At 38.7% G+C, this 19,014-nt stretch overlaps 1 protein-coding gene across 2 annotated transcripts in view; it reads left to right on the top strand.

Annotated features, from left to right (window-relative positions):
- NELL1 (neural EGFL like 1) overlaps positions 1-19,014 on the top strand; it is a 1,044,338-nt gene that overhangs the window by 324,151 nt on the left and 701,173 nt on the right. For both annotated transcript variants that reach the window (XM_062198070.1, XM_062198069.1), the window contains one exon: positions 2,133-2,261. In XM_062198070.1, the coding sequence (XP_062054054.1) occupies positions 2,133-2,261 (129 nt within the window). The remainder of the gene's footprint in view (positions 1-2,132; positions 2,262-19,014) is intronic.

The following is a 19,014-nucleotide window of genomic DNA, read 5'->3' as shown; positions in this document are numbered from 1 at the left end:
CTTCTCTGAAGAAATGCAATTTTAAAACTAAAACCTAAAATAATCCCCAAAGATTAAATTGTAAAAATTTGAGCTCACAAATTAAAAAAAATCACTAAAATCACAGATCAGCCATAATACTCAGCATGAACAACAAACTAAAAAATCAGATGCCAAAAGATGAAAGATATTTAATTACATTATCAACATAATATAAAATATGCATGTGAAATATGTTTAAAAAATTTTTGAGGAGAAAGTTAAAAAAATGAAACAATAGGACAGTATCAAGTGTATTTAAGCAAGTTGAAAAAGAAATAGAATTCTAGAAAATAAAAATAAGGTAAGTGAAATTAAAACTGATATGGAGAACTGAAATGGGATATGAACAGCTCAAGAGAGAATGAGTAAACTGATGGACAAATGTGAAAGTTACAGAGAATTCAGAATAAAGAAAAAAAAAGAAATGGAAGATATAAAAGCAAGTCTAACATGGAGGAGAGCTCACAAAGAAACAACATTTATTTAATTAGAATTCCAAAATGAGAGGACAGGGAAAGTGGTAGAGAATCATTGAGGAGGCATACCTGAGAATTTTCTAATACCTGAGAATTTTCGTCAATCCCCAGATTCAGGAATCCCAAGAAATTTTAAAATAATCACACTTAGTTACCTTTAAATAAAATTGAACAATGGAAAACCAAATCAAAGCAACACCAACCAACCAACCAACAAAAAAGATCTTAAAAATAGCCACGCAAGAAAGGAGTTGCCATAAAGGAGTAACAGTTAGATTAACAACTAAGTACTAAGCAGAAATAATAGAAACTAGCAAACGATGGAATAATATCTTCAAAATGTTGAGCTAAAATAGCTTTATACCTAATAAAATTATTTTTCAAGTATGAGGATGTTCTATAGATATTTTTAGACAAAATAGAACACAGTCTTTGCAAAAGACCATCATCAAAGAAACATTAAAGGGATACTTTTGGAAGAAAACTAATTTTCATGGAAGGAATGGTAGGGATTCAAGAAGGAATACTGAGGGCAGGCATTTGGCACAGCTGCTTAAGTCACTTCTTGGGGTGCCTGCACTCTGTATCAGAGTGCCCAGTTTGCGTCCTGGCTCCTCTGCCTCTGATCCAGCTTCTTGCTGTTGTTTATCCTATGGGGCGGCAGTTGATGTCTCAAGTATTGTGGCTTAGCCACCCACATGGGTGACACAGATGGAGTTCTGGCCCCCAGGTTTTGATGTGAGCATTTGGGGAATTAACTCTCTCTCTCTCTTGTGTGTCTTTCTCTGCCTTTCAAAAAATTTTTTTTTTCTAAAAAGAAAGAATGTTGAATAAAATATCAAATGTGGTTTAAAAAGTGCTCCATTGATATTATATAACAGCATTGTTTGTAATTTAAAACCTGCAAATAAGTTAAATATACATTTGTTGTGTAATGGAATATTTGTACTAATGGAGGAAGATACAGCATTGAAAAATGCTGTTGGCATTAGCATATATGCATTGAAAAAGTACACCATAGAAGGTATATAAATTATGATTTCATTCATGTGAATTCAAAAAAGTGGTAAAATAAAATATATTGTTTAGGAATAACGATATATAACTATGATAAAACTATGAAAATGTGGAATAAAGTGATTAACACAAAATTCAGAATAGTTATCTGTGGTGGTTAGGAGGGGAATTTATTGAAGAGATGTAGGCAAGGGATACTGATAATATCCTGTATGTACTTATTTTATCTTATATATAATCACATTTATTTGATACACTACTTTCTATGTGTTATAAATTTTATAATAAATAATTTTACAAACAAGTCATGTAAGAAGGTATTAAAAAGAAGCATCATGATCAGAGTTTTAGATAGAATTTTTAGAGTTTTTAGGTAGGAATGAGCTTGGTAAATTTGAATATTAGGGAAAAATGTATCTCAGCATGGGATAGTCCAAAATTTCCTGTTTCCACTCTCCCACCTTCTACCCAGCTCATTCTTATATATTGCTAAGGTATGTTTTCATGCATAGTGACATACAATAAAGCATTATTATTATATATTATACTTATACTTTATTATTTGGAGGTACTTTATTCTCTCTTTTCCTGATATAGGATTTTATTTGTTCCTTCTAGGTCATAACTTTTGTGCTGAAGGACCTAAATGTGGTGAAAATTCAGAGTGCAAAAACTGGAATACAAAAGCTACTTGTGAGTGCAAGAATGGTTACATCTCTATCCAAGGAGACCCTGCCTACTGTGAAGGTAAGATATTTAATTAAATAATTTATGAGAAATTGGCTGAGAAATGTGTTCCTGGTACATGTGGTTAAAGGTTTCACTTGGCTTTGTTGTGATGGCATTCTGTACAAAATAGTATCAGCTAAGTAGGGCACTCTGTTCTCTTGGTTTACTCAGACTGCTTAGCATGGGAAGGCGAGACCTTTGAAGGCAATTATGAAACACAGGACAGCAACAGAAGCAGCAGGGACATATCAGATCTCATGTTTTGCTGTCAGTATACATGAAAATCACAAGAGCAACCATAAACACATCATTTTTTATTTTTATTTGAGGAGGTTGTTGTCTCCAAGTTCAATTAAATGTTACATGATAAATTCTGTCTTTAAATGACATTTGGACATTTGCTTACATCAAAATATAATCTCCTCTACCTACCAAAGGGAGAATTATGGGTTTTTTAATTTTATTTTTTGAATTTCTTAATGAATGATTCAAGCATTGCCAGTTATCCATCTCTACTAAGAGTCACAATGACAGACTCATAGCTTTGGCACATGGGTTGATACCTTGACAGTGAATTGATGGCCTCAGGCAACAATGACCCACATTTCCACTCTGCAGAGCAGAACAACTCCTCTGTCTTTCACAAACACCTCTTTGCAAGTTCAGCATTCCAATCCACTGTTGGTGAGCATTGCATATACTTATTATTTCAACATACCAGAGGAGTAAGGTTAGCTTTGATTCTGGTTCTGCGTGTATAATGCTATAATATCTGATTTCACTCATTTTTAATATGTTCACTCCCATTACTTTAGAGAAGTTCTAATTCACAAAATGATAGCTGGGCTGTTTCTGTATTTGTCCTGTTCCTGTCAGTCCAATCATTCCTATTGTCTTCACTGATAAAAATATTGAGCCATGGTGATTTGTTAATCAAAAGGTAACTGTCTTGAATTGAATGAATGCTGCAAAATCTTGGTCACTCTCCTGCAAGTGATTTGGTTCTTAAGTGGGTCAGATATTTCCGAGGTAAAATACTGTAATTGATGTCAGCAGTGGTAAATTCCTTTGAATTTTGCTGCTTTATATTGTGGAACCCTGATTAGTTGTTTGGCTTTGACTAAAAAAAAATTTTTTTTAATTTTTATTTTAGTTTTTTTTGTATTCTTTATTTTAACTACCACAAATCAGGAACATGATATTTGTCTTTTTGGGTCTGGCTTATTTCACTAAGCATAATGCTCTCCAGTTATATTCATTTTGTTGCAAATCCAGTCAGAACTAGTGGTCGGTTCCTGGTAGGTAGCCTCTGTTTACATTTCTTCTGGAGGATTTTCTTTAGTACTGCCATCCTTCTCATTATCAATATATTCTAAGGAATGGGTTTCCCTTCTTCCCTTTCCTTTCAAACTTTTTTTTTTCTTTTGTTTGCTTTATAGGTTTGAACTTGATTAGAGGAGCATGTTACTTGAGAGAACCAAGTTGCCCATAATCAAGTTGGTTATGAACTTTTTCACTTACCCTTTAATACTATCTTAGTTGTCATATCTTAATTTTCAGGAAGGGGATTATTAATTTCAGTATTTCATATTAGATTTTACCTTATGCAAATTTGTATGAACCAATTAGATTAATTTTAAAAACTGAGAACATTTTCCATTGAAAATTTTTATGAGCCAGGAAATAATTTACTATATGTGGGGATGGACTCTGAAAAATTATAAAAATGATAGGAAGGACATCAAAATAATTAGAATCCTGTACCCACCACTGTAGAGCTTTTACTTGTCCATTGTAATCAGGATACCACCATTCCTCGACCTTCCTTTAGCTATGAATATGTGGAAGAATATGGGAGAAAATTTCTGATGCTAATGCTCTTAGGAACTCTGTGTCTCCTCATTGATACTCCTTTTAATTACACAAAATCAGCTCTTCGAAGAACTATATGTGATAGTAAACCTGGCCTTTTTAAATAAGGCCTGATTTTATGGGCCATGTTGAGTTATTTTAGATCCAAATCACTGTTTTCTTGGACGTACTCCTGCTTGTCTTGCTGTATGAGCCTGGCATTTACCCAGTATGAATTGTGATGCTAACTTGACTGTTGGTGATGCACTGGGGCTTTGTTCATTTCTCTGTTATCCTGGGGATTTTCCACAAGTTCCCAATGACTTGTTCATGGAAAGAAGGGTATAAACTAAGGAGAAATGGCTAAATGCTGGAGTCCTCCTAGCACATAAGAGTAGAACTCAGGGGTAAATCATGAATCAAATATTGGACATCTGAACTGGAAGTGCTCAAAACCAAGTAGAGAGAATACCAGCCTTTAGAGCAGATGCCTTTCTCTCATTCCATTCTGCCATCTTAATCATGTAAATCTTTAGTCTTGGCACTAATGCTTCTGTGATTTCACGGTAGCTGCCGTAGTTGAAGTCATGGTGTCCTCTTACCAGCATCCCCATAAAAGGGAAAGGAGAAGAGGCAGGGGTTATAAATCTTCACAGTGTGGTTCTTTTTATTTCCAAAGGTAGCCCTTCCTAGAGGGTCCCCAGCCCCTATATGTATAGCATTACAATGTGCAGAGGACTTATGTCATAGTGTTCAGACCAGGGTTACATCCCAGCTCCGCATACCCCTAAACAAATGTTTGGGTACAGGGAATGACATGATCATCACTAGTTTGGGTTAATTGTGTCAATCTCCTGTAGTTGGAGTAGGAGTTTACCTTCTTTGAGGTAAAATGAACTTGGCCTTTACCTGGACCTTTACCTGTTGTGGCAACGGGAAGAAAGTGGGTGTGGTTTGGGGACAGACAAAAACTGCCTTTGGTTAAAAGTTAGACGTTTACACAACTTTCTCTTGAGAATTGCCTTCTGGAGTGATCTGGTAGAAAAACTCAGAAATGGTACCTGGGACTCTCAGAGGCTGGGCTCATTGTCTCACCGTAGCCTAAACAGAATGAGACAGTTACGAACTACTTCAGGCAAGTGATTTTTCACCCACTGTAAATAAAGTGAAAATGACTCATATTGTAAAAATCACGATAAACAAGAATGGCTTGCAAATTAAAGCAAAGTATTACACATGTTGTCCAGGCTATCTTGTAACGCCTATTCAGTCTCTCAGTGGAAAAAGCACAAAAGACATTCGATTTTCTTAACTTGGTAGGCCAGTAGCAAAAGTGTGGTGTATTAAGGACTCCTGCTCTGCAGATTGTCATGGAGACTGTCATAGGAAAGAGATCAGAACTTCTAGCCAATCAATAAAAAACAGAAGGCCTTTTGACAGCTGTGATACAGTTCACAGAAGGCCATTTCATTTTGCCTTGTCCGACTCCAGCAGGTGCACTTCCCATTGCGAAAAGCGCTTTAGTTGGCATTTAGTGTTTTATGCGTCTGTTGTGCTGAGATTTTTCTCTTTGTGATGACATTTTCAATCAGTTGATCTTTTTTTATTTTTTTTTAATTTTTTTTTAACTTTTATTTAATGAATATAAATTTCCAGTGTACAGCTTATGGATTACAATGGCTTCCCCCTCCCATAACTTCCCTCCCACCCGCAACCCTCCCCTCTCCCGCTCCCTCTCCCCTTCCATTTGCATCAAGATTCATTTTCAATTCTCTTTATATACAGAAGATCAATTTAGTATAAAGAATCAATCAGTTGATCTTAAGGTAGTTTCTTTGCATTAGTTTCAACTAGAAGTAAGGTCTGGAGAAAGTATAACAATAGGTGTGTCCTACTCCTGCTTTTACTTCTTGGTTTTGAAGTCTGTATGTATATAGTGTCATGAACTTTTCTTCCTATAGTAAGAAGTTATTTAGAAGACTACAGAACATTGCAATGTCCTGTGCATCATATAATCTGCCAGTTATGTAAACTGTTACAGTTAGCAATAAATGATAATATCTTTTACTTGCAGAGTAGTCTGAATTTTTCAAACTTCTTTTATGTATGTTACATTTTTTTGAGCCTCACTGTAAAGCTGTGAGAAATGTGGCAGTGCTGGCTACTACTAATACCATTTTACCAGTGAAGACACTAAGACTCAGAGAAATGAAGATGAAAACCAACTCTTCCCCCTCCCCCTCGGGGGGGGGGGCTTTATGCTTCTCTCTTCAATTTCATTATTAATAGTCCAAATATTTGTTACTTCAGGTTTGGCCAGTGAAATATGTGTGGACATGATATGAATTTCAGTGTAGAAACTAAGAGTTTTTGTAGGATTTGCCATATTTTCTTTTCTCTCTGACGTAAAAACTGGTAGTGTTCCAGATCAGGGCTTCTCTTTTAGCTAGGGCCTTAGAATGAAGATGGTACAGAGCAGGGTAACAACTGACAGGTGATGGCCAAGGTAGCACAAGTGAGAAATCATTTTCACACCACTGAAATTGGCAGAGTTTGTGAGTGGGAGTTATCATTTACATGTACGTAACCCATTGAAGCTTACTGATATGCCCACCTGAAATAAATTGATCAGGATAGTGCCAGCTCACAGCTGAAAGAAATTTTTAGTAGAGCAAGCATTGAGAGTCATCAGAAAAAGTACAAATTGTTTGAGTCCTCAGTAATCTACTTTGGCCTTACTGCCAGGCAGTTATAAATTATGTTTTGTTCTGTCAAAACCAGCATGGTCAATTGGATTTCCTAGTTAAGATGATAGTAAGGCAGTACGTGTCAAAAAATTAGCAAATTGTGTTCTACCACTAAATATTTGATAGATCACAAAAGTTTGAGTATCAACACTATTATTACTATAATTAAAGTGAGGATCTTTCTTGAAATTGAAGAAGCATGTGATCACTGAGGCCAAAACTCTGAGAATGTGTGCTTCCCGAATTCCTGATTTTTAGGAGAATCGTCAGGTAGAAAGGTAAGAGTGTTTCTTAGATTGAAGGACCAGGTTTTATCAGTTCTGCCAGGGGCGTATTGTTGGCAGTGGGCTCTGAGCATAATAATTTAGACAGATGAACTCATTCCTTCCTCAGCAAAATATATGTGGAACTGTATTCAAGGAAGTATTTTGGAAAAAAATTACCTGTCTTTGTATGAATTTAATCGTTTCATGTAACAAAACTGTGAAGTCAGAAGCACAGCAATTGGTTATCAGGGTGATTTATACTTCTTTCACGTGACTGGAGGTAATGATGAGCTGCCTGATCCTTTGAGCAGTTAGATGCCAGGAAAGTGGTAGAGAGGGCAGAGTTCAAAGAGAAAGCAGCCCTCAGAATAGCCCAGCGGGGAGATATTTAATGGAGTCAGAGGCGAGCATGAATGCACTTCCATAGAAATAAGACCTCGGAAATTCTTGTTTAGGAGATTGTGTGGGAAAATTGGCTAGTGTGCTTAATTACACTTTTAATTATCCAATGATTAATCAGGTAACTCTTTTTGCATCTTTATTTTTGCATTTAAATGTTTCGGATTTTGCAAAATACATGAACATTGTAATCTGCCTGGCCAGTTTATGCTCAAATCCTGCCTTCAACCTCCTGAAGTTCTGCTTTTGGCAGTACAGAGATCAAAAGCTTCTTCTGATTATTCATTGTGGGCAAACCATAATCCTTTTCTCCTGTACTCAATTTTAAAAACATTTATTTATTGGGACTGGTGCTGTGGCACAGCGGGTTAAAGCCCTGGCCTGAAGAGCTGGCATCCTATATTGGTGCCCGTTTGAGTCCCGGCAGCTCCTCTTCCGATCCAGCTCTCTGCTATGGCCTGGGAAAGCAGTAGAAGATAGCCCAATTCCTTGGGCCCCTGCATCCAAGTGGGAGACCCGAAAGAAGCTCCTGGCCCCTGGCATAGGATCGGCGCAGCTCCCTCCAGCCGTTGCGGCCATCTGGGGAGTGAACCAGGGGATGGAAGACCTCTCTCTCTCTGCCTCTCCTCTCTGTGTGTAACTCTGACTTTCCAATAAAAAAATTTATTTATTTATTGGAAGGTCAGAGTTACAGAGAGAGAAGGAGAGACAAAGAAGGATCTCCCATCTGCTGGTTCACTCTCCATATGGCTGCAGTGTCTAGGTCTGGACCAGGCTGAAGCCAAGAGCTAAGAGCTTCTTCCGGGTCTCCCACATGGGTGCAGCGGCCCAAGGACTTGGGCCATCTTCTGCTGCCTTTTCAGGTGTATTAGCAGAGAGCTGGATTGGAAGTGGAGCAGATGGGACTTGAACGGGTGCCCATATGGGATGCTGGTGTTAAAGCCAGGGGCTGTACCCACTATGCCACAGTGTTGGCCTTTTCCTATTTTTTTTCTCCAAGGACTCAGGATGCTTGAAATGGGAATACTTGAGGTATCTCTCTTTATTTTTTCTGTTAAGTCTGCAAGGCTCATGGAGAAATCTCCTGTCACCCAGGTATCTGAAATTGCACCTCGTCTTTATGTAGAAATCTCTAGAATTTGGTCTGTTTAGAATAACTCATAACCCATCTTCCTCCAAATATCTCATGCAGATAAACCTGCTTCCCGGGCTTTTTAACTGTCTCTGCTTCTTTTTAATGAAGATTATTTTGCAAAAGCATCTGTTCCTACTCTCTCCCCATCCAACCCCCACTTAAGTTCTTCTTAACTCTCCACCCCTACAGTTTTCTTCTTAGAATTATAACATAAAGAAAATAAATTTCAAATCCAAATGCTGGTTGTTGAACGTGGGTCAAACCAAGAAGTTAATTGTTAAATTCTGAGCTCCCAGAGGAACCTATTATTAAACCAACTGGGGCAATAGTCAGGACTAGAGGTTAAATATCACTGTTCTTTTTTGAAACTGTGTTTTATAAACTCATTTGTAAGTTATTATTTGACTTTTTTAGTTATTTGCTTGTGATAAAAATGTTATAAGCATTGTTTAGGCTTCCACGTTAGCTCATAGAAGCCCAATTAATTCATCATGTAGCTGAACTGTTGGACTACAAACTCCTGTGGGTTCCAGAGTCCTGAGAGCAGAGGTACATGCACTTTTCTCCCAGTCCCAGCTAATGGTACATCTGCTCCCCCAATTGTTCAGGTCATAAGATGTTTAGAAGTCATCCCTGATTTCATTCTTCTCCTCACCCCCAACGTCTACTGTATCAGAAGTCTTGTTGGCTTTACCTCCAAAACGAATCACAAATACCCATTTCTTGTTATCTTCACTGCTTCCACCCTGCTTCAAATTGTACCTCCCTCCAATAGTCCTTTCCAAACATCTTTCAAGTGAGCTTTTAAAGTGTAAGTGAGATTATGCCAGAAAGAAGGAGGGAGGGAGGGAGGGAGGGAGGGAGGGAGGAAGGAAGGAAGGAAGGAAGGAAGGAAGGAAGGAAGGAAAAAGAGAGCAAGCAAGCAAGAGAACCCAAACTGATTCATGCCTTTCTATATTGGACACATTTTTTTTTAATTAAACTTTTATTTAATGAATATAAATTTCCAAAGTACAGCTTATGGGTTACAATGGCTTCCCCCTCCCAAAACTTCCCTCCCACCCACAACCCTCCCCTTTCCCGCTCCCTCTCCCCTTCCAATCACATCATGATTCATTTTCTATTCTCTTTATATACAGAAGATCAGTTTAGTATATATTAGGTAACGATTTCAACAGTCTGCCCCCATATAGCAACACAAAGTGAAAAAAAATACTGTTGGAGTACTAGTTATAGCATTAAATAACAGTGTACAGCACATTAAAGACAGAGATCCTACATAATATTTTTTTAAAATTAATTAATTTTCTATGCCATTTCCAATTTAACACCAAGTTTTTTTTTTCATTTCCAATTATCTTTATATACAGAAGATCGATTCAGTATATAATTAGTAAAGATCTCATCAGTTTGCACCCACACAGAAACACAAAGTGTGAAAATACTGTTTCAGTACTAGTTATAGCATCACTGCACATTAGACAACACATTAAGGACAGATCCCACATGGGATGTAAGTACACAGTGACTCCTGCTGCTGACTTAACAATTTGACACTCCTGTTCATGGCATCAGTAATCTCCCTAGGCTCTAGTCATGAGTTGCCAGGGCTATGGAAGCCTTTAGACACTTCTTTTAACAGATTTATCTTGTTAGTGTTGGTAAAAGGCCACTTTAAAAAGTTCAGAGTTTATAGGCCAGTGGAATTTTTGCCAATACCCAGTCCATGTAATATTGAAATGCTGCGTGTTGACTTTATTCTGGCCTGGCTTTCTTTGGTACAGAATGGCTCTCTTTCATCGCATGGCAAAAAGGTAGTTCTCTAATTTTGATGAGACATTTTGATCAATGCCTTATAGAACAAAACAAATCATCTGGGGCTTGGAACAATGGATGCTTTTGTTTTCCTTAACATAGACTTTAATGGATGTTGCTAGCTAACAGGTGACCCTCTTCAAGTTGTGAGTCACCCACTCAGGTGTCTACCTCTTGTGCCCCACCATGTGCAATATGATTTTGCAGGTTTCCTTGGAATGGATAAGGGCATGGAAAACTGTCAACAGGAGATTTCTATGGGCCAGGCTGGCCAGTTGTCATTGGCCAGAACTTGGTCATTGGTTATACCTGAATGCCCGCAAGGTAGGTAAATTCCTTCCAGCTGTGTGTCTAGGAGGACATAGCATTTGTTTTGGTGATTAGCTTTCTGGTCTTGGCAGCTTTTCCTGTTACTAAATGAAAAATATCTCCCTCATTAATATTAAGGCTTTAACTTTTAATTTTTTTTTCTTGTGTCCCACTGAATGGTTCTATGACTTCAGGTAATTATACTGAGACTTACTCACTTAAAGGCTAGATAGGAATTAGCTACCCGTTTCCCTTCTGCTTTCTTGTTTGCATTATCTCCAGGTTTCTGTGTGGCTTCTACTATATCATCTCATCTGTATTTGTTTAATCTCCAATATACTCCAATATACTTTGTTCTCTCATTTTAAAAAAGTACAATCAAAAACTTGTATATATTTCTGGAGTACCATGCAATGTTTCTTTCTTTTTTTTTTCTTCTTAAAGATTTATTTGTTTAGGGGCAGGCACTGTGGCGAAGTAGGCTAAGCCTCTGTCTGAGCTGGTGGCATCCCAAATGGGTGCTGGTTAATGTTCCAGCTGCTCCTCTTCCAATCAAGCTCTTTAAATGTGGCCTGGAAAGCAGTAGAAGATGGCCCAAGTGCACCCATATGGGAGAGCCAGAAAAAGTGCCCAGCTGGGTCGGCCCAACTCTGGCCATTGTGGCCCTTTGGGGAGTGAACCAGCAGATGGAAGACCTTTCTCTCTGCCTCTGCCTGTCTGTAACTCTGCCTCTTGAATAAATAAATAAAATCTGGAAAAAAAAAAGATTTATTTGTTTATTTGAAAGGCAGAGTTACAGAGAGAGAGAGAGAGCGAGAGAGCTTCCATCTATTGGTTCACTCCCTAAATGGCTGCTCAGGGCTAGGCCAGGCTGAAGCCAGGAGTCAGGAGCTTCTTCCAGGTCTCCCACATGGGGGCAGGGGCCCAAACAAGCACCTGGGCCATCTTCTTCTGCTTTCCCAGGTACATTAGCAGGGAGATGGATCAGAAATGGATTAGCCAGGTCTTTCAACAGATGCCTTATATGGTATGCAGGCACTGCAGGTGGCAGCTTTATCTACTGTGCCACAATGCTGGCCCTGCAGTTTCTATACATGTACTCACTATGTAATGTCCAATCAGATTAAACATATCTCCTCAAGCATTTAACATTTATTTTATTTTATTTAAGGTAAACATATTTCATGCATTTCATATATACAGATTTAGGAACATAATGATACGTCCCACCCTAACCTCCCTCCTGTTGATACTCCCACTCTTCCTCCTCCTTCCTTTCTTATTCCCTCTCTTGATTTTTACAATGATCAACTTTCAGTTTACTTTATACCCATAATATTAACCCTACAATAAGTACAGAGTTTAGCAAATAGAAGACATTTCATTGTGGTGAAAAGATTAAAACTATTTTTTTAGTTCTTTTTTACATTTAGAAATATATTACCCTGTGTTCTAAAGTTATGCATCTCTTCTTCTTCTTTAAAGCTTTATTTATTTGAAAGGCAGAGTTAGAAACAGAGAGAGCAAAGAGAGAGAGAGGGAGAGAGAGAGAGAGAATCTTCTATCTGCTTGCTCAATCCCCAAGTGGCATCAATGTCTGGTGCTGGGCCAGGCTGAAGCCAAGAGCTGGAAGCTTCCTCTGGGTCTCCCACGTGGTGCAAGGCCCAAATACTTGGGCAATCTTTTGCTGCTTTCCCAAGTACATTAGTAGGAAGCTGAATTGGAAGTAGAACAGCTAAGAATCAAACCTACACCCATATGGGATGCTGCTATCGCAGGCAGCAGTTTAACGAACTATGCCATAGTGCCAGACACCAATCTCTTCTGTTTTGCAAACAAAACTCATAGTATCTCCTGTGCTGAAGTTCTCAGTTTTATGCTAGAAGAAAAGCAATTGATAACATAAGCTTATACACATTTATAAATTATCACTATCCATCTAACATTATCAAAGATAAATGTATTCTCAAAAGAGAAAGCTTGCTACAAGTTAAGCAAATCCTCAGACTATATATTTTAAGCAGCAAGAGAAAGTGAAAAACTTTAAGTAATGTGAATGTAGAAGAAAGAGCTCTGAAGTAGAAGGAGGAATCCTGGAGTTTGTCTTGATGGCCAGATAGCCTCAAATATTCCTGCCTCCTAGCATTTTCCTTGCCTCTTTTTTTTTTTTTTTCTTGACAAGTTCCAGGAGAATGATAAACTATGTATAGGGAGATTTTACTGATACTGGCTCTGCCACTTGCTAGCTGGGTAGCCTTAGAAAGTCACCCAGTTCTTCTGTCTTGGTTTTCTCACAGGCCAAATAGGACTTCTAGGTAAGATCTAAATAATGGCCTACTTTAACAATTGGTTGTGAAGGTTAAATAAGATATTGAGCATAAAAGCATTTTATAAAGGCTAAATCGGCATAACTATGCACTATAATATTTGAGATTATAGTGACCTAACTATGCATCATTATAGAGTGAGTAACTATTTTTATTGTTGGAAGTGCTTAGGCTAGAACTCAGGTCTTCAGATCTTCTTGGTCTATACATCTGTGTAAATACTCTGGATCTACTCATGTTTGTCTAGCAACATATGTATAAATAAATAAATAAATAAATATGTTTTGTGTTGTACCATTGTTAGGTTTATAAAAGTAGAACTTGTGTGTTGTACAACTCCAGAGAGCACCATTAATGTAGTAATCCAGATGATTGGCACCTGCTGAAATTATGTAGCCTGGAGTTTGCAATTTTGCATAGAAGTCCAACCAAGGGCATAAAGGAAAGAGTTAAGACCAGCATCTTATCTCATTCTTTCAGCAAACATTGATGAGTATTTGTGTGGTTAAGTGCTGTGTTTACTTCTGGAATCTAAAGGTGATAAATCTATAGATCTATCCTCAAGGAGCCTACAGTCTGAAAAGTAAGAGAGCCTTGTAATCAGATAATGAAAATTCAATAGGATTTGTTTCATCCTAGAATTTAAATAGTGTTGTAAGAGTGCCCTGGTGGGAGGAATACATTCGGCCACTGAGAGTCTTCACAGACTGTCCTGTGAGAGGCAGGGCAGAGGAACTGACATTTGAGCTGTGTCCTTAAGAATGAGGTGGTCCATCAAGGAAGGGGGGCAGAAAGGCCATTCTCAGTGGAGGGATCCATCCATTCAAAGCCAGACAGTGAAAAGTTTAGCATTGCTGGAACCTAAGGAATTTAGTAGGAAATGAAAATGTAGAAATGGCTGGTGATCAGGTGTAGAAAAGCATTCTAAGCATGTATCAGGTTTCATTTTATCCTGTAGAAAAGTGTGTGCCCATATAGGGCACAGGTATCACTTTATGTGCAAAATTGGATGCACTGAGGTGTGGAATAATGTTATAACATTCACTTATGCTTGTATACATCACATCCTTTAGTTTTAATTTTGTTGTAGTAGTGTAATGTGCATGATGCTTTGCTGTAATAGGGGATGCATCTATTTAATTAAATAGACACATATTTAGATATAGGAGGTGCATACTCAAAATCTTGTCAATAATAACTGAGAAAAAGATCATTGTTATAGGCTGCATGGTGACTAGGGGAGAGTCTGAGGTAGGGAGGAGATAGTGAATTTATATGGATTGCTATGTTAGGAAAGTTATGTTCAGAGCCATATGGAGGCAAAATTGGCTGGAGACGTGCTAGAGGCAGGGAACCAGATTAGGCAACTCTGCTTAAGCAGTTGATAGACTCATGAGTTCTCAGGCAATGGCATGGATGAGAAAGGGATAAACCATCACTGATACCATCAGGAGGAATCGTGTGGCTTTGCTTGGTGCCTTTCTCCAAATCCTTGTAGTTATGCTCCTTCTGATTCTTATTTTTTAATTAAGATTTTAAAAAAATATTTATTTATTTAATTGAAAAGGAGAGTTACATAGAGAGAAAGAGGGAGAGAAAGATCTTCCATCCATTGCTTTACTCCTCAAATGGCTGCAATGGCTGGAGCTAGGCCAATCAGAAGCCAGGATCCAGGAGCTTTTTCTGGGTCACCTATGTGGGTGTAGAGGCCCAAGGCCCTGGGCCATCTTCCACTGCTTTCCTAGGCCCTAAGCAGAGAGCTAGATCAGAAGAAGAGCAGCTGGTATATGACTGGTGCCCAAATGGGATGCAGGTGCAGCTGGCGGAGGCTTAGCCTACTATGCCACAGCACCAGCCCTGACTTTGGCTTCTTTGTAAAGTTTATCTGGATAACAAGAGCTGTACACCCCCAAACAATTAGGGAAGAATAGCAGATAACTTGTGGAAAGACTAGGGATTATATGTATTAGAAATCCTGGATCTACTATTATTTTTAGAACTCAAGCCTGGGATTTCATCTCTTGGATTTCTCCTTTATAAAATTAGTTGCACTAATATTCATCTCAGTAGTCTTTTTTTTTTTTTAAATTTTTGACAGGCAGAGTGGACAGTGAGAGACAGAGAGAAAGGTCTTCCTTTGCCGTTGGTTCACCCTCCAATGGCCACCGCGGTAGGTGTGCTGCGGCCAGTGCACCGCGCTGATCAGATCGATGGCAGGAGCCAGGTACTTCTCCTGGTCTCCCATGGGGTGCAGGGCCCAAGGACTTGGGCCATCCTCCACTGCACTCCTGGGCCATAGCAGAGAGCTGGCCTGGAAGAGGGGCAACCGGGACAGGACTGGTGCCCCGACCGGGACTAGAACCCGGTGTGCTGGCACCGCAAGGCGGAGGATTAGCCTAGTGAGCCGTGGCGCCGGCCTCAATAGTCTTTTTTAAAATATTGCTATAAGAAAGAAGGTGAGCCAAAAGGTTTAAAGCAAAAGCCAGTACGGAATAGAATTTTAATAAGTGTTAATGTTTGACTATAATGAATGCTCAATTAGATATAATTAATTGGTTCAGAGTGTTTGAATAGTGAGGAAGCAGAAGGCTAATTCTTGGAATTAGCAGGTAAGATACCACAAGAAGTGGATCTTGAAAGATCAGGGCTACAGTGACTGTGAAGGATACTGAATATTTGATGGGGAAGTGTGAGGTACTATGAGAGATTCAAGGTGCATGATAAAACAGAATCATAAACTAGAGGAAGGGTGAGAGGAAATGGTTGCAAGAGCTGGGAGCAGCATCTCTGAAAACGTGGAGTTACAAAAGAGGAAAGGAATGTTTGTGATCTCGGGATCTAGCATAGGAGATGGAGAGGGAGTGGTGAGAGCAGAGGAAGGCAGAATCAGGAGGTCTTCAACCTTTATTAACATTTGGATTCTACATTAAAGGCAGTGGAAGATTGTTGGAGGGTTTTTAAAAGAGTGATAAGATTGAATTTATATTCCTAAGAAATCATTCTGGCTGCGGCAGAGGACAGAGTGTAGCAGGCAGTCAGGGACGCTGATTGCCAGCCTGTTGCAGTCATCTTAACATGGTGTAGTGGTGGACAAGGGCCAAAACTGAGAGGGGGGGAATCAACAGGATTGCTTGATTGATTGGATGTAATGGGTAGCTTAGCTGTTGTGTGCAAAGAGAATTTAAAGTCTGTTCTCTGGATGTTTTATCTATACCACATTAAACTCAGGTTGACTATGTGGCTCCCTTCCCTGCACTATGATAACACTTTGTTTGAACTTATCATAGAGCCTAACACACAGGCTCTTCTTTACTTTTTTTTTTTTAACCTATTTTCTAGATTAGGAACTATTTAAAAGCCATGCCTGTTTCCATGCTCTTCATTTTTGTGTCACCAACACCCAGCCTAGGGCCTGTCGCATAGCAGTTATAAAGGAAATGCTTTCTGCATGAATCGATGAATGAATGAGGATGTGATTCCTTGAATAAACTTTAGTGCTCTGTGGGTTCTTTTCACTCAGACATTCATCATCTTTAAAGAGTTCTCATTAATTTCTTTTCAGTTTTTAAGGTAGAAAAAGGCACCTTGAAATGTGTCTAATTATGGGTTGCACATCTTTACAAGAATGCTTCTTGTTGGTATTGAAAGGGTTTACAGAAAGCCCAGTGCTAGCTAACAGCTTTTTAAGGAGCTGCTGTACAGATTCAGGAACTTCTTCCCATCCGTTTTAAGTTCTTCATCGCTTCTCCTGCTGGTGCTAAATGATGCATATTGTCTTTTGATACTGACATCTGGCTTCTTACAACTTTAGTGTGAACTTTCCTGAACCCAGCTAAAGAAATTTGATCATCAGATAGATTGCAGTTCCCGTGTCGATGCTTCCAGCCTTGTGCACAATTATTATTATTATTTGTGTGTGTGTGTGTGTGTGTGTGACTGAAAAGGTAGTAAGTTTATTTATGTTGGGGAGGAATTATTGGAAATGAGCATTCGTTCTCTTTACAAATGTTTACAAGGGCTTGGATTGGTTCCTGTTTTGTTCATTGCTATGTCTCTTGTGTGGAGCCTAGAACAGATTGCATGTTCAGTAAGTGAATATTGAACAGTAAATGATTGGTGGTATGACATGGGATACTTTGGGGTATTAGTTATGTATCTCTGAATGAAAAAAGAAAGCTTGCATTGGTGTCAGGCAATGTGAGAAGCAGACCTTCATACTGTTATTTAAAAAAATGTTTTAAAGGATTAATGTATTTATTTGAAAGGCAGAGTGACTGAAAGAGAGATGGAGAGGAGGAGAGAATAAGGGAGAGGGAGAGATCTCTTTCTCCCCTCATCTTCTGCCCTTCTCTGAATCTGATGGTTCATTGACCAAATAGCTGCAATAGCAGGGGATAGAAAAAGCCAAAGCCAGGAGCCAGGAACTCCATCCATATCTCCCATGTGGGTGGCAGAGACCCCCGTACTTGTGCCATCATGTGCTGCTTCCCAGGCACATTAGCAAGGAGCTTGGTCAGAAGCACAGGATAGCCAGGACTGGAACCAGTGTTCTGATATGGAGTGCAGGAGTCCCAAGAGGCGTCTTAACCTGCTGCACCAAAATGCCCACCCTTGTTATCTTATTTAATCCTAACTGGTCAATAAAGAAAGCAAAGCTCAACATTATACACCTAGTATAGGACAGAGATAGGAATTAACCTTTGGATCTTCTGACACTAACAATGATTCACAGAGGAAATGATCCAGAGGAAAAATAGCTCCAGTTGATTCCTGTTGTAACTTTTTTATTTTTCAGAATACATTTGGTTAAGTGTCCATTTTTTCCACTTCTAGACTTTGGCAAATTTCTTACACAGAAGCTGTATTTTCTTTAACTGTATATTTGTCTTTCTGACACACTAGCTCAGCATTTTTTTGTGGGTAGAGTAAACAAAACATCCTTTCTCAATTACAGACAAGTTGTGATGAATAGCAATTCTCACACTCGAGAATCTTTAGTTAGCCCTCCCTTCCTAGGCTGCTGTTTTGTGAATCGGCGGCAGACTAGGTGATTTCTCTGACTTGAGCTGCAGTATTTCTTTTGGCATGGTGTATAGGCAGCCAAAAGGAGTCTGCCTAATGTAAAGTTTGAAATGCTGTAATATAAAAAAGATAAGTGGTTTTAGTACTTTCTACATGTGCAGCATCTCAATCTACTTCCAAAACTTGGATTTCCTTTTCTAAATCCACTTTCTTGAAGTGCAGCTAATTTGTAGTAAACGATTATTCACTGGTATCCACTAATGTTATTTCCATAGGCAATAAAAACTAGGAGCTTCCTTTTAGTGTGTTCTTGAACATACGCAAGTCTATTGCATCCTTTTTTTTAATCCAATAATAAAAAGTTTTTGAATGTTTTTTAAATTGAAATCCATTACTTAATGAAAGATCAGTTATGGTATTACTCCAAAAATACTTTTCTTGATCATAGATATAGCCATAATATTTAAGAATATGTCAAAAAAATTTTAGGGGCTGACACTGTGACGCAGCAGGTAAGGCTGCTGCCTGCAGTGCTGGCATCCCATAAACATGCTGGTTCAAGTACTGGCTGCTTTATTTCCAAATCTGCTCCCTGCTAATGGCCTGGGAAAGCAATGGATGGCCCAAGTGCTTGGGCTCCAGCACCCATGTGGGAGACCCAGAAGAAGCTCCTGGCTCTTGGATTCAGCAGGCCCAGCTCTAGCTGTTGTGGCCATTTGAGGAATGAGCCATTGGTTGGAAGACCTCTCTCTCTGTCTCTCCCTCTCTCTTCCTCTCTGTAACTCTGCCTTTCAAATAAATAAATAAATCATTAAAAATTATAGAAAATGGAATTAAAGCTTAAATTTATTTTGGTGTAGAAGAATTGAAATCACATATGTCCGGGTTCTTCAAAAATTC

Source organism: Lepus europaeus, chromosome 7 (genome assembly GCF_033115175.1).
Source record: "Lepus europaeus isolate LE1 chromosome 7, mLepTim1.pri, whole genome shotgun sequence".
In the NCBI taxonomy this organism is placed as follows: domain Eukaryota; kingdom Metazoa; phylum Chordata; class Mammalia; order Lagomorpha; family Leporidae; genus Lepus; species Lepus europaeus.
This window is presented reverse-complemented; position numbering and strand designations above follow the sequence as displayed.